This window comes from Muntiacus reevesi, chromosome 6 (genome assembly GCF_963930625.1).
Source record: "Muntiacus reevesi chromosome 6, mMunRee1.1, whole genome shotgun sequence".
Lineage (NCBI taxonomy): Eukaryota > Metazoa > Chordata > Mammalia > Artiodactyla > Cervidae > Muntiacus > Muntiacus reevesi.
Genome location: NC_089254.1, coordinates 107,015,028 through 107,030,717, shown reverse-complemented (window position 1 = coordinate 107,030,717; position 15,690 = coordinate 107,015,028). Strand labels below are relative to the sequence as shown.

The 15,690-nt window shown below is 52.6% G+C and overlaps 2 protein-coding genes and 1 long non-coding RNA gene across 3 annotated transcripts in view; 1 reads left to right on the top strand and 2 right to left on the bottom strand.

The window, feature by feature from the left end:
• AOC1 (amine oxidase copper containing 1) overlaps positions 1-1,588 on the bottom strand; it is a 45,894-nt gene extending 44,306 nt beyond the window's left edge. Inside the window, exons 1-2 of the mRNA XM_065939409.1 lie at positions 1,237-1,588; positions 1,041-1,094 (exon numbers count right to left, since the gene is read on the bottom strand). Of these exons, the coding sequence (XP_065795481.1) occupies positions 1,041-1,094; positions 1,237-1,307 (125 nt within the window). The 5' untranslated portion in view covers positions 1,308-1,588. The remainder of the gene's footprint in view (positions 1-1,040; positions 1,095-1,236) is intronic.
• On the top strand, positions 292-10,652 carry LOC136170871 (uncharacterized). Its single transcript, XR_010663710.1, has 3 exons — positions 292-965; positions 5,759-7,885; positions 8,809-10,652. It is a non-coding gene; the product is annotated as an uncharacterized lncRNA (long non-coding RNA).
• Positions 10,653-11,112: 460 nt separating this feature from the next.
• Positions 11,113-15,676, bottom strand: TMEM176A (transmembrane protein 176A). Its single transcript, XM_065939417.1, has 7 exons — positions 15,519-15,676; positions 14,537-14,747; positions 13,979-14,089; positions 12,803-12,859; positions 12,409-12,621; positions 11,753-11,863; positions 11,113-11,400 (listed from the first exon to the last, which is right to left on the bottom strand). Exons 2-7 carry the CDS (start codon positions 14,729-14,731, stop codon positions 11,359-11,361), a joined length of 729 nt encoding a protein of 242 aa, XP_065795489.1. The 5' UTR covers positions 14,732-14,747; positions 15,519-15,676; the 3' UTR covers positions 11,113-11,358.
• Positions 15,677-15,690: the final 14 nt, after the last annotated feature.

Below are 15,690 nucleotides of genomic sequence, written 5' to 3'. Positions count from 1 at the left end.
AGTCTGTCACTGTTTCCACTGTTTCTCCATCTATTTGCCATGAAGTGATGGAGCCAGATGCCATGATCTTAGTTTTTTGAATGTTGAGTTTTAAGCCAGCTTTTTCACTCTCCTCTTTCACTTTCATTAAGAGGCTCTTTAGTTCCTCTTCAATTTCTTCCATAAGGGTGGTGTCATCTGCATGTCTGAGGTTATTGACATTTCTCCCGGCAATCTGGTTTTCACCTTGTGCTTCATTCCAGCCCAGCATTTCTCAAGATGTACTCTGCATAGAAGTTAAATAAGCAGGGTGACAACATACAACTTTGATGTACTATTTTCCCAATTTTGAACCTGTCTGTTGCTCCATGTATGGTTCTAACTGCTTCTTCTTGACCTGCATACAGGTTTCTCAGGAGGCAGGTAAGTTGGTCTGGTATTCCCACCTCTTGAAGAATTTTCTACAGTTTATTGTGAGCCACATAGTCAAAGGTGAAAGGTCGGGTATGTTGAGGCATGCCCCGGGAAAAGTGCCGCAGACAAGTTCCGGAGGCTGGCTAAACTTCCAGGGACCGACCCCCCCTGCAGCCTGGTCCGATCAGGAGCCGACACAGAGCCCTTGGACACCCACCGCCGCTGTAGCCCACGCTTTCTTCCTTATATAGAAAGACCTGGCCTGGGCGCCGGCCCGGGCTCTAAAAACCTCTCCCCACCTCTCCTTCCTCGCAGACTCCCTTTGTCTCCTCGCTCACCCGCCCCTCCCCGGGAGTTCTGCCCGAGAGCGCCCGCCCAATAAAGGCCTTTTACCACCAGTCCTTAGAGGTGGCTCTTTCTTCCCGCGGCGTTTTCTAACATCTGGCGCCCCAAACGTGGGGCCCGAGGTGAGGGCCCCCCTGGCACTCGCCGTTGAAGCCCCCTCGAGCTCCACCGCCGCAGAAGCCTCGGACCCAGGCGACAGACCAACCCCCCGGACGGCAGGATACGGAGTAAGTCCCTTCGGCTTTGGGGCCTGCCCTCCCTGGCGACCACCTCCTAGGGCCCCGTAACGGGTGCGCACTTACTGGGCCCTCCCGGTCACCAGCTGGTGGGGAGACGTCCCCAGCGGCTGAGTAGACCTCCGGCTTCGGCCTCCGGCTTCTGCCTTCTCCGGTCACCAGTTCGTGAGGGAGACGTCCTAATCGACTGAGTAGACCTCCGGCTTCGGCCTTTCCGGGTCCCTGCGGTCGTGAGGAAGATGTTCCCTGCGACTACATGGACCTCCGGCTCCCCTTGACTCGTCCGAAGACGTTCGGACAGCGGGGGTTGCCTCCACGCCCCGTGGTCGCCATGGGATCGACAGCCTCCAAACCCGATCCCCAATACTCCACCCCCTTAGACTTCCTGCCGGCTAACCTGCAGACTCTAAGACCAAGGGGAGATATCCGCCCCAAGCAGCTCACTTTTCTGTGTTCACAGGCCTGGCCTCAGTATTCCCTAAATAATGGCTCACAATGGCCAGCCACAGGGACATTAGACTTTGACGTCCTCCGTGATTTAGATAATTACTGCCGGAGAACAGGAAAATGGTCTGAGGTCCCCTATGTTCAGGCCTTTTGGGCGTTGCGCTCTCGTCCCACCCCCTCCTCTCCGGTTCCTACCCCCACCCCCTCCTCTCCGGCCCCTCCTGCCCCCTCCCCCTCTAACCCTACTCCGGCCTCTTTTGTTCCTGCTCCCGCCCCCGAGGCTCCACCGCAGGCCCTTAACCCTATCTTGTACCCTCCTCTTTCCCCTGTCACTCCCTCCGCTTCTCCAGTTAACTCCCACACTCGCTCCCATAGCAACCCTCCAGGAGCCTCCCCTCCCCCCTCTCCAGCCCCGCTACTCCCTCTGCGACTAGTAGCCGGAGCTGAGGGTCTAGCCCAGGTCCATGTCCCCTTCTCTCTCTCCAGGACTTAGCACAGATTGAGGCCAAACTGGGATCCTTTTCCTCCAACCCCACTCAGTACATTAAGCAGTTTACTAGTCTGACCCGCGCCTACGCCTTAACATGGCAGGACATATATGTCATCCTGGGGTCTACCACTACCCCCGAAGAGAGGCAGGCCATTTGGACGGCAGCCAGGGCTCAGGCCGATCAGTGGCACTGTGCCAGCCCCTCCCCCAAGCATCCCCCGGGAGCTCAGGCAGTTCCTGACACCGACCCTGATTAACACTACCAGGAAGGGGGTGGCGGCCAGCTGCGGGGTACGCTATATGATAAGATGCATCCTCGATGAGATAAAAACATCCTCTCATAAGGTTATAAACCTCCTCAAACTAGATCAAGTGACTCAGGGGCCCGACAAAAACCCAGCCATGTTTCTTAATCGGCTGACTGAGGCCCTTGTTCAATACACTAGACTGTCCCCTGAGTCCCCCATCGGGGCAGCTACCTTGGCCAATCATTTTATCTCCCAATCCGCACGTGACATCTGAAAAAAGCTGGCCAAGGCTGAGGACGGCCCTCAGACCCCTATTCGAGACCTGGTAAAAATGGCCTTTAAGGTTTACAACGCCCGTAAAAAAAACTGCTGAGGCCAGCCAAAAGGCAAGGCTCAAGCAAAAGGCCGAATTTCAAAAAAGCCTCCTAAACCAGCAAACCCAGGCCTTGGTAGCGGCCCTGTGGCCAGCAGCGGGCTCGGGGCCCTGAAACCCCCCTCCGGGGGCCTGCTTCAAGTGCGGCCCAAAAGGACACTGTGCCAAGATGTGCCCTAATCTGTGGCCTCCTTCCAAGCCGTGCTCGTTGTGCAAACAGCGAGGACACTGGGCTAGTGACTGTCCCCAGGCCTCTCGGGCCCCGACCTCTAGGGGCTGGAGACCAGAGCACCCCAGGGAGACCTCCTGCCCTCCTCTGGCCTTAGAGCTGCTGAGCTTCAACGATGACTGACGCCGCCCAGACTCGGAAACCCCAATAACCCAAGCCGAGCCCAGGGTAATGCTCCAGGTAGCAGGTAAATCTATCAACTTTCTAGTCGATATGGGGGCTACTTATTCAGTCCTTTCCTCTTTCGGGGGCACTTTACGTCTTTTCCAGGTTTCGGTTATGGGCATTGACGGCCAACCCTCATGTCCGCTCCAAACCCAACCACTATCCTGTCAATTAAATTCCTGCCTATTTACCCACTCCTTTTTGGTCATCCCCTCCTGCCCTACTCCTCTCTTGGGAAGAGATATTCTCGCTAAGCTAAAGGCCACTCTTCACCTAACTCCAGAATCGGCTCCCACGTCAGGGGCCTTCCTGATGCTACTTGTTGACCCTCCAACCTCTTCTGTTAATCCTGAGGTCTGGGACACCCGAGTCCCGGTGGTGGCTCGGCACCACCCTCCAGTCCTCATCCGGCTAAGGGACCCCACCTGTTTCCCAGCCCGGCCCCAGTTTCCTCTGTCTACTCGTAACCTCAGGGGGCTAAAGCCCATCATCGACCGCCTCATGGGACAGGGTCTCCTAATCCCCACGACTTCCCCCTGTAACACGCCCATCCTCCCTGTTCAAAAGGCTTCAGGAGACTACCGGCTAGTGCAAGATCTCTGCCTGATCAATGCGGCGGTGGTCCCTGCCCATCCACTTGTCCCTAACCCTTACACCCTCCTTTCTTCCATACCTCCCAAAACCTCTCATTTCACCGTTATTGACCTCAAAGATGCATTTTTTTACCATCCCACTCCACCCCGACTGCCAATTCCTCTTTACTTTCACCTGGACTGACCCCGACACCCAGTTGACCACACAACTCACATGGACTGTACTCCCTCAGGTGTTCAGAGACAGTCCCCATTACTTCGGGCAGGCTCTGTCCCGAGACCTGGCCAGATGCTCGCTCTGTCCTAGCACCCTCCTCCAATATGTAGACGACTTGCTCCTCTGCAGCCCCTCAGAAGAGACCTCCCAATGACATTCTGCGACTCTTCTTAATTTCCTCGGTTCCCAGGGCTTCAGAGCCTCACAATCCAAAGCTCAACTGACTCAGACTTCTGTTGTCTATCTAGGCCTCCAAATCACCCCTACCACTAAGGCCCTGACAGCAGATTGGTGTAGCCTCCTCAGGTCCCTCTGCCCTCCGGCCAACGGAGACCAGATATTGTCCTTCTTAAGACCGACGGGATTCTTCCGACACTGGGTCCCAAATTACACCACCCTGGCCAAACCCCTATATGCCCCCGCTAAAGAGACTCCCACAGGACCGCTGTCTTCCCCCACCAAAGTGGCTCAGGCCTTCCACGTTTTACGCTTGACCCTATTGGCTGCACCCCCTCTCTTTCTTCCCAATCCCAACTATCCATACCATTTATACACTGATAAAAAGGGAGGGATAGCCTTTGGAGCCTTGGTGCAGCTGATTGGCCCCAAACTGCTGCCTATTGCTTACATATCCAAACAACTTGACCCCACAGCCAGGAGATGGTTCCCCTGCCTGCAGACACTAGCAGCAGCGACAACATTGTACGCTGATGCTAAAAAGCTGATTCATGGTCAGCCCCTGACCATCTTCTCACCTCATCGCCTTGGCAATCTTCTAGCCTCTAGATTTCTCTCTGACCTCAGCGAATCCAGGCTCCAGCAGTTTCACCTGGTATTTTTGGACAATCTGCAAGTTTCCGTGGGTCGTTCTCCACAATTAAACCTGCTTTCCTCGTTGCCCTCCCTCCCCCTTTCCTCAAAACCCCCAGCCCACTCATGCCCAGAGGTCCTTGAGTCCCTTATGCAACCACCTCACAACCTGCTTTCCGAACCTCTATCAGATCCAGAGCTAACTTTGTTCGTCGATGGGAGCTCAAAGTGAGATCCCGACGGGAACCGAAGGGCGGCTTATGCTGTGGTAACCACCTAAAAAGTCCTGGAGGCTCAGCCCTTGCCAGCCGGGATGACCTCTCAGAAGGCTAAGCTAACAGCCCTAACTAGAGCCTTACACCTAGCAAAAAGAAAAAGGGCCAATATTTACACAGACTGCAAATATGCCTTCTTGATTGCCCATTCTCACGCGGCAATCTGGAAAGAGTGGGGCTTCCTGACCACTAAAGGATCCCCCATCTGTAATGCCCCCCACATTACTCGACTGTTAGATGCCTTATCCCTGCCCAAAGAGGTCGCTATCATACACTGCAAGGGACACCGAAATACTCAAGACACTGTCACTCTGGGTAATAATATGGCAGACCAAGTGGCTCGACAAATCACCTTACAACAAGCCCCGAGCCCTTGCTGACTTTAAAATCCACCCTCAATCCAGATTATTCCAGCAAAGAAGCCAGAGCCTTGCTGGCACAGGAAGGGGCTCAGAGACACCCGTCGAGGTGGATATTACTCCATAATAAACCGGTGCTTCCTGAGCGCCAGGCTAAGGCCATAGTATCCCAAATCCACAATACCCTCCACATCGGACCAAGGGCTCTCTTTTCCTTTCTCAGCCCTGTCTTTTCTCCCCTACATCTCAGACAGACCATATATGCTGTCCACCGCTCCTGCCTAACATGTGCTTCCACCTCTCCTCAAAGAGGACTCCGACCCCCACAAGAGACTCACCAGCTAAGGGGACATATGCCCGGGCAGGATTGGCAGATAGACTTCACCCACATGCCCAGACATCGAACCTACCGCTATCTGCTGGTCTTAGTAGACACCTTTTCAGGATGGGTCGAGGCCTTCCCCACCACCCGAGAGACGGCAGCGGTGGTGGCAGAGGTCTTGACGACCCATCTCATTCCCAGATTTGGGTTGCCAAACTCTCTCCAGTCTGACAATGGGCCTGCATTCATCTCACAGATCTTCCAGCAGGTGACTACGGCCCTGGGCATCGACTGGCATCTCCACATCCCATATCGGCCCCAATCGTCAGGCAAGGTAGAGCGGGTGAACGGCATCATCAAGACGCACCTGACCAAGCTCGCCTCAGAACTGCGGCTGTCTTGGGTCGACCTCCTCCCTCTGGCGCTCACTCGCATTCGCACCACACCACACTCCAAAACAGGTTTGACCCCTTTTAAACTGCTCTATGGCAGGCCCTACCTCCTGACTCACCTCCCAGAGGGAGAGGCTCCCCCACTTGCGGGATACCTCCCCCTCTTCTCCCTCTTACGATCCTTGCTGAGAGAACACGCAGACCGGGTCCTGTCACAACCGACAGACGACAAAGGGCCAACTCAGCCTCTGGCCCCGGGAAATCAGGCTCTTGGCCTTTATCAAACAATGGCTCAACACGGTCCAGCTCTTGGTGTTGCGACAGCAGTACCAAGGGCTTCCAACAAACGCCCCCTGCCATCCCGGTCACACCCTACCCCTCGCCGCCCCCGTTCAGCAGGAAGAAGCCAGAGAGAACCGGCGCCCCTTGTCCTATAGCAAAAAGGCCGGGATGAAAGGTCGGGTATGTTGAGGCATGCCCCGGGAAAAGTGCCGCAGACAAGTTCCGGAGGCTGGCTAAACTTCCAGGGACCGACCCCCCCTGCAGCCTGGTCCGATCAGGAGCCGACACAGAGCCCTTGGACACCCACCGCCGCTGTAGCCCGCGCTTTCTTCCTTATATAGAAAGACCTGGCCTGGGCGCCGGCCCGGGCTCTAAAAACCTCTCCCCACCTCTCCTTCCTCGCAGACTCTCTTTGTCTCCTCGCTCACCCGCCCCTCCCCGGGAGTTCTGCCCGAGAGCGCCCGCCCAATAAAGGCCTTTTACCACCGGTCCTTAGAGGTGGCTCTTTCTTCCCGCGGCGTTTTCTAACAAAAGGCTTTGGCATAGTCAGTGAGGCAGAAGTAGATGTTTTTCTGGAGCTCTCTTGCTTTTTCTATGATCCAATGGATGTTGGGAATTTGATCTCTGGTTCCTCTGCCTTTTCTAACTCCATCTTGAATATCTGGAAGTTCTCAGTTCCGGTACTGTTGAAACCTAGCTTGGAGAATTTTGAGCATTACTTAGCTAGTGTGTGAGATGTGTGCAATTGTGTGGTAGTTTTGAACATTCTTTGGCATTGCCTTTCTTTGGGATTGGAATGAAAACTGACCTTTTCCAGTTCTGTGGCCACTGCTGAGTTTTCCATATTTGCTGTCATATGAGTGCAGCATCGTCTTTTAGGATTTGAAAAAGCTCAGTTGGAATTCCATCACCTCCACTAGATATGTTCGAAGTGATGCTTCCTAAGTCCCACTTGACTTTGCACTTGAGGATGTCTGGCTTTTGGTGAGTGAATGTATACGCATCTGGAAATGACTTGGATATGCTGAGATAGGGATGGACAAATAACCCCAAATTTGTCTCCTTATCATTATGAATTATCATGAGAATAAAACTGATCTTTGTTTTTCTGTGTGCGGGTCTTTGCATTTTAATGCATTCATATAACCGGTACCATGATCAGGACAAAGGCCAAACCGTCACCACCACCCCCCACCCCCTGCCAAACTCCTGTGTACCGGCTTCTTTTTTACTCACACTGAAATGTTGCTGCACAAAATTGTTCATATGTTAAATATAATTGTGTGTTAGTTGCTCAGTCGTGTCTGACTCTTTGTGACCCCATGGACTATAGCCTACCAGGCTTCTCTGTCCATGGAATTCTCCAGGCAAGAATATTGGAGTGGGTTGCCATTCCCTTCTCCAGGGAATGTTTCCAACCGAGGAGTCGAATCTGGGTCTCCTGCATTGCAGGCAGATTCTTTACCATCTAAGCCACCAGGAAAAGCCAACTATAAATACAAACATATATTTTAAAAATATTGTGCGACTTGGCTTGCCATCATGGTTTCTGATGAGAAGGGTCATTTGGATTCTCTACTGGTAATAGGTCATTTTTGTCTGGCTTTTTTCAAGATTTTTCTTTGCCTTTAATTTTTAGCCACAAGACAGCTCCTCCAGTGCAAGGTACGGGGTCCTAATTCCAGGAGGGAACGAGTGCAATGTGAGAAGCAAGGAGAGCCTGACTGTATAATGGCTACAAGTGGCCTCTTTATCTCTAGGAATGCTCTTTGCCTGAAAGTCTGATTTTAATGGCACTGTGTCAATTTAATTGTTAGCTCTTTCCCCCTATCCTCTTACTTGCTATCTTTCCATATCCTTGTTTTAGATATGCTCCTTTTAAATAGTATATGGGTGAATTTTAAAAAAACACAATCTATCTATGTGTTTTAAATGGACTATTTTGCCCATTCATATTTATCACAGTTCCTCATATAATTTAATTTATAGTCATTTTCTACGTTTTTGCTTTTATTTATTGCACTTTAAAAAATATTATTATCTTCACTGATTGATTTTTTTTCTCCAAACTGAAAGTTAAAATTGTAAGATTATTTTTATTCTTTTTTTTTAGTCTATTTTCGTTTTATCGAACACTAGTTGATTTTCAATGTTGTGTTAGTTTTTGGTGTACAGCAAGCTGACTCATATATATACATATATAGTTTATTGCAAGATATTGAATATAATTCCAGGTGCTTTATAGTAGGACCTGGCTGTTTATCCATTTTATATGTAGTAGTTTGTATCTGCTAATCCCAAACTCGTCATCTATTCCTCTCCACCCTCTTTCCCCTTTGATAACTGTAAGTTTGTTTTCCTTGCCTGTGAATCTGTTTCTGTTTCGTAAATAAGTTCATTTGGATAATTTTTTAGATTTCACATATAAGTGACGTCGTGTGACATTATCTTTCTCGGTCTGAGTGACTTAACTTAATATGATAATCTCTAGGTCCATCCATGTTGCTGAAAATGGCATTATTTCATTCCTATTTGTGGCTGAGTTATATATATATATATAAAATATATGTATGTATATATATAAACTTATAAATAAAATATTATATATATATACCATATCTTCTTTACCCAGTCATCTGTCTGCCGGGAGCCAGCACACGGGATCCCACCCATGACAAGGTCATGAGGAGAAGACCTGACAGGCAAGGCGGATCAGGACTTCAGGGATTTTGAAAAGCTGCCTCGGCGCTCACCTTAAAGATGGTCTCTGTTTTTCTGATGCTTGCTATATTAGACTACTCCCTAATTTCTGTGACATGGGTAGAAGGCCTTCCCTGATCTCTCTCCAAACAGAATCAACTTAGAACTTTAATCAATATGTCCCCTGGATGGTGGTATCCTATAAGATTATCCAGGATGAAAGGAGTGTTTCAATTTAGACCCCTTTGCTGGCATTCTAACCTGCTTGGCAAATGCATACTAATGCACATGACTGCTCACAACACCTTAATCATAAACAGCATAAAGAACCTGATCACACAAAAGGCCCTAATAGGCACAGAGCCCTTCGGGAGGTGAGGAAGCCCTATTAGAGAACACGAAAATATTATTCTAAACATAGTTATAGTTAAAGATTTAGAAACGCCCCCCCACCCCCACCCCGCCGCCTCGCCCCTGGATCCTGCCGAGGCTGGAGGCATGAACATTTAGATTGCTTCCATGTGTTGGCTATTATAAACAGTGCTATGAATATTGGGGTGCATTTATCATTTTGCACATCTGTAGCTTTTCTTTTTTATTGGCATGTATCATTTTGAATTAGAATTTTCTCCAGATATATGTCCAGTAGTGGGATTGCTGGGTCATGAGGCAGTTCTATTTTTGGTTTTTTAAGAAAACTCCATACTGTGTCCACAGTGGCTGCACCAACTTACATATCCACCAACAGTGTCGGAAGTTTCCCTTTTCTCTTCATCCTCTCAAAAACTTATTATTTGTAGACTTTTTGATGATATCCATTCTGATTACTGTGAGGTGATATCTCATTGTAGTTTTGATTTACATTTCCCTAATAATTTGCAATGTTGAACATCATGTGTGACAAAGGTTAAATATAATAAATACCTTTAGTTCTTTTCTCAACTAGACTCTCAGGATTGTTGCCTAGAGAATCCTGTGGACAGAGGAGCCTGGTGAGCTGCTGTCCCTAGGGTTGCACAGAGTCGGACACGACTGAAGCGACTTAGCATACACGCATGCATTGGAGAAGGAAATGGCTCCAGTGTTCTTGCCTGGAGAATCCCAGGGACAGAGGAGCCCAGTGGGCTGCCGTCTATGGGGTCGCACAGAGTCGGACACGACTGAAGTGACTTAGCAGCAGCAACAGACAAGAGGGAGTCATATAATGTTGCAATTTCTTTTTAGTTAATGCCGTTTGACAGATTTAAGACATTCTCTTTGTTTTTTAAAAAAGTTATTTTAATGTGTTTAGATGATAATTTCTATTTACTCTGCTTTGTATTTGCGTGCTTCCTTTCTCTGAGAATCCTTTCCCCTTGTTGACATTGCTGTGTATCCTTTTGTTCTAATAAAACTCAGCCGTGAGTACAATTCGATGTGGAGTTCATTCCCTCAAGTGGAGCACTGAGCGTGTGGGTACCTGTGGGACTCCGAATGGGCAGATGCCGGTTTCAAGACTCAGTTCTCTGAATTCATGCTCCTGCTTCTATTATGGCTTATTCAGGTTGGCCATGAATTTAAAAGCACATGACTCTTATTTTATCCAGAAGTTATAGGTATCTTTTTTTGTGGGTGGTAGTGATTTAGTCGCTAAGTCATGTCTGACTCTTGCAACCCCATGGACTGTAGCCCGCCAGGCTCCTCTGTCCATGGGATTCTCCAGGCAAGAGTACTGGAGTGGGTTGCCATTTCCTTCTCCAGGGGATCTCCCTGACCCAGGAATCGAACCCTGATCTCCTGCATTGCAGGCAGAGTCTTTACTGACTGAGCTGTGAGGGAAGCCCCCCCCCCCCCTTTTTGTGGAATAAGTATCCAAGGTTTGTATTTCATCACATTGTTGGATGTTCTAGCTTTGTAAAAAAGATTTCTGAAATGATTGCATCTCAGTGTTATCTTATCTAATTCTTAATATTTCCAAACAGTTAAAATAAAAAAAAAAAGTCCAACTCTCAAATGGTCAAGGATTTACCCTCTTAACTCTGAATTGTAAGGAGCCGGGCTCAGAGCCTCCATTCCTTTCATCCATCCGTGGGTATTTGGACCCAGTTCCCAGTACCAGCCTCAGAGACTCTGTTTTCAGGGATGGTTACTCTAGCCCCAGAGAGGGGTTGGGAGTAGGGGGGATCTTCCTAGCTTTGCTGTTGGCTCATTCTCCTCTGTCTCCCTCCAGCCAAGAGAAATACCCTAGGCAAGAAGCTGGGAGCAACAGCACAGGAGTTTATTATCATCACTGCTCAAGAGGGGCATGAGGCAGGCAGGTGGTGAAGGCGAGCTGGAAATGGCAAGAATAGCTGAGACGGTGGAGCAGGTGGTGGCTGAGAGGGAGGATCACCGGGGCAGACAGGGCCTCTCTTCCTGGCCTGGCTCTTCTCCCAGGATGCTTGGATACCCAGTCCAGGCGGAAGCTCCAGGCACGAGTCCTCCAGAGAGGCAGGGCTGGATCTCACTCACTCCTGGCAGTTTCTTCCAAGGGAAGGTTTCTTTTCTAAGGGAAAAGGAGGCGGTGAGACAGCCCATGGGGGAGAGACAGTGTAAATGCTCTCCTCCAGGGCAGCTCAGTTCTGGAGTCAATCGGATCTGACATCAGCCTCTCGCAAAGAGCCCCAGGTCCCACCATGGACCTGCGTGTCCTTGGCTCCCTAGGGTCTTCAGACTGGGTACCACTTAGTCAGGGATACGAGCTCTCTGAGTTGGGCCACCACGGGGTAGAAAGACAGGATCACACCCACTGAGACTCTCTGTAAGGACTCTTTTCTCTTCCCCAAACCACCCACTCTCCATTCCTGTTCCTGCCGGACAGACTTGCTGCCCCCACCATGCACGCTTTAGGGACTCACCTCCTTACGTCTGTATCTTTTCCAGCAGCACAGACACAGGGGTAGCAGAGACGCCAGAAGCAGTAGAACCCAGACCCCTATCAGCATGGCATTGATGCTTATGAACAGGGCCTGGGGACAGAGGACCAAAGCTGTGAGCCCCCAGAGTGACTGTTGCCACGTGGAGTCTGTGTCCCCCTTCCGCACGGCACAGGGTCACTCTCCACCCATTTGTCCCATTCCCCATGTCTGTAGCTTCCAGGGTTGGGAGGATGGGATGAAGAAGGAGCCCTGTGTTGGGGGTCTGTGGGTGTAGCGTGGAGAGAGCAGCCAGGAGCCCTGTTGGTGTCCTCATCAGAACAGGGACAGGCTTGGGCTGTGATCCGTTTCCCTGACAACCCTGAGACCTGAACGGGCATTGAACCTCTTCACACCCTTTCCCATATGTGCAATATTAGCTCTATCGGCTCATTTATTCTGATTTTGACGTTTGTATTTCCCACGGATCTGTAATGCCCACAAACCGCAGGGACTGCTTGTATTTTGTTCACCGCCATGTCTGTCTGTCGGGGCAGAACAGGTTACACCCTCTTTGATGGACGGCTTCCCTCCCATCCAGGGTCAGACTCCCTCCACCCTGTCCCCCGCCAGCTGCCGTGTGTCCCCCGCCCGGCTACCTTCAGCATGTTCATGTAGGCGGTGCACTGCTGCAGCCTCCCGAGCTCTGGCCCCGAGGGGCTGGGGGCCCCGGTGGGCCTCCAGGAGGAGGAGACATTACAGATGCCCTCATAGAAAATAAAGTGGTACTCATAGAATCTTCCAGCCCCGATGATGATGGCGGCAGTGGCCGTGGAGAAGGCTGCCAGGGCGAGCAGGGTCCTCAGCAGGGCCTGGTGAGGAGCAGATGCAGAGAGAGAGCTTGGAGACTCAGTCTCTCTGGCACCCAGCCAGGGGTCAGAGGTGGGGTGGGGGGAAGCCCAGGGGAGGGGTGTGTGATGGAGTCGGACGGGATGCTTGGGAAGGCCTCCAGCTTCTGGGCCTGGTGCTAACCCCTGCCCTTCCCCAACTCACCCAGTAGATGCCACCTCGTTTCTCGTAAATGAAGGCGACAGCTCCAGCCAGCACAGCCTGGGGAGAGGTTGAAGCTGCTGGGTTCGTGCAGAACCCCCAGCTCCCCCATCCCCTGCCCCCTCCCCAGCTGCCTGCTTCCTTTGTCCTCCATGACTCCCGCAGCCATCTAGCTGGCCCTTCCCCACAACACTCCACACAGGCCCGAGGTCTGTGGTCTGTAAGATCACGGGGAGAGTATTGAGACCTGAATTAAAACTCCTGAGGCTGTAGGACCCTCTACTTAGGGGACGTTGGACAAAAGCTCATGGTCAAGCCAGGAGTGAGCCCTCCTTCCCTTCTCCAAACTCTCTCTTTCGAGGCAGCACCAGGGGCTTTACGAAAGCTCCAGGGTGGTGGGGTGGAAGGTCCAGGTTGTTGGAGGAGCTCTCGGTACAGGATGAGGGTCAGCCATCTCCAGCTGGGTGTGGGCGCCCATTCCAACAGTGCTCAGTCTCCCACCCAGCGGGCCTTCCAGGACAGGAAGCCTGGTCGATCCCGGAGGATAGATGGATCAGGATCCTGTCTGGCAATGCTGTAGCTTGTCTCAGTGTGTTTTTGCCGTGGGGTGGGTGAGGATGGTTACTTTTGACTCCTCTCTTCATATGTGCGCTTTGTTGTTCTGTGAGTGTGGGCAGGACACGGGGTGCCTTGGTCCTGCCATGACCTGCCCCCCCATCTCTTGCTACAGGTGGCATACCCCCTTCTGCTGGCATCACCACTGTGGCCCAGGGATCCCCCCTCCCCTGAGAGCCAAGTGTGCAGGACCCGCAGAGGACCATGCGAAGCCGCCAGGAGGTGCCCCTGGCTTGCACACCCTCTGGCACGTCCTGCCTCCCCCATCTCAAAGCAGTGCCGGCGTCTAGAGATGAGCCCGCCCCAAGATCCTCAGCTGATCTCCTGCTGAAGGTGGGAGAAGTGGTGGGAGAGGCCCCGGGCAGGGACCTGGGAAAGCTGACCAGTGACCGTGGCACTGCCAGCCCTTGGCTCTGCTGGTTGCCCGTCTGTAGAAGCAGGGCATCAGCCTGGAGGAGCCGGGGGTGTGTTCGGGTGCTAACAGTCCACATTTTGATGGAGTCGATGGTAGCAGTCTCTCTCTCCTCTGGTCTATTCTGCCCACCGCCCTCCCACCCCACTCACCACAGCCCCCGTCCAGATGGGAGCTCCCGAATCCCGCAGGGTGGTGGAGGAGAAGATATAGAGGAATCCTCCCAGGATCCCACTCAGCACCCCCAGCACGATCTGCACCACCTGAAAGATGAGAAACCTAAGCACACGGTTCCTGGGAGCAGCCCTCTGCGCCTAAGTCTCAGGGTAGCTTTGGGGAGACCTGCCACTCCAGGTATTAACAGAACCTCATGAAAGAGAGAGAAAAACGAGGTGGGAAAGGAAGGCAGAGGAGAGGAGGAGAAAGAAGGGGAGGGGAGGGATAGGATGAGCTCAGGGCTCCCCCAACAGGGACTTTAAATGGTCAGGGGCTCCTTGTGCCCTTCAGCACATAGCCTACCCTACCTACAGCTCTCATTGAGAGGTAAGTGGGCGGAAAAGCAGGAACTTGATCTCTGGTTAGAAGATAAGGCTGGCTTAGTATCCTGTTAAGAGTGAGACTGGCAGGGAGCATGCAGTGAGAGGAGAGGGTCTTCCCCTTCCAGGTCTGGGGAGCTTGGGCTCCCGTCTGCACCCCTCAGCCTTACTCACCCAGGAGGTCAGCAGCAACCGGTGGCGGCCCAGTGCCCGGGAGGTGGCACGGGGCCTGGGCAGGAGGAGGGGCTGCAGCAGGGAGCACCCACCTAGCAGGAGCTTGGCCAGACCTGACTCGTGGTGGAAGTGCACCTGGATGTAGGTGGGCTGGGGAGCCCTGGGGGCTTCCTCCCCGCGGTCCACCGTCTCCATGCCTCTGGACACCTGCCTGGCGGGGAGGAAGGGAGCGTCAGGGTCAAAGAGTGGGCAGGAGGAGGTTGGCATGGATTCCACAGGAGCTGGTGGAGACCCCCCCACCACCCCGGGTCACAGAGCAGCACCCAGGACCTGTCTTCAGGGGGCATCTCGTGAAGGATGCTCGAGTCTCTCGAGGTTGGGACCACTGCTGTGTCCATGGGGCCTCCCTTTCACCCCAGACCTTCCCTCCATCCTCCTCCCATCACCTTGGGGGCTGGACCAGGCTGTGTCCCAAAGTTCTCACTTCTCCCCTCTGCCCCCAGCAGGCCAGCCTTGTGCCACCCCAGCCCCCACCCCCCCACCCCCTCCTCTCTCCGCCTCTTCCCCTCTGGAGCTCCCAGGCTGCTGAGCAGAACCGAGTCCTGGCTGCCTGCTGAACTTCTCTGGAAGCAGCTGTTCCCTAGCTGAGTCTGGGGACCCTCCAGCAACCCCTAAATATTTCTCTCCCCACCAATGGCTCCTCAGTTCTGTTCTAACTGCCCCCCCATCCCAGCCCCACCAACCCAGCACGAAGGATGAAGCCATGGGTGGAGACAGAGACCAAAGGTGGGGACGACTTGGCATCACTGCACCTGGCCGCCCACTCCTGCACCTTCCTGGAGGCCAGTCCTCTGCAGGGAAGGTTGGTCCCTCCCTCTTACCCTGCCCAGCAAGTTCTGGAGGGCCTGTGGCGGCAGGGTGGGGCCTCCTCTGAGAAGGGTCTTAGGGGAAAGGGCCCCCCCAGGCTATGGACCTGCCTCACCTGCTCTCCTCAGGAACCGGCAGTGGAGAGTGGTGGGCAGGGCTGGGGAGACCCGAGCGGGCAGAAGCAGGAGGTACTTGGTGGAGTGCCAGCAGGGAAGGATGAGGCAACTTCCCAGCGCACGGCTGCAGCACAGGGCCCTTCCAAGGTTTTCCAGCTGCCGGGAAATCTG

Bases quoted from the DNA above. Each gene is read 5' to 3' on its own strand.
- TMEM176A (XM_065939417.1), bottom strand. From the start codon at position 14,731: ATGGAGACGGTGGACCGCGGGGAGGAAGCCCCCAGGGCTCCCCAGCCC. The intron at 14,090-14,536 runs GTGAGTAAGGCT...CTCATCTTTCAG, and splicing joins GGTTGCTGCTGACCTCCTGG to GTGGTGCAGATCGTGCTGGG. The intron at 12,622-12,802 runs GTGAGTTGGGGA...GCTCCTCACCAG, and splicing joins AACGAGGTGGCATCTACTGG to GCCCTGCTGAGGACCCTGCT.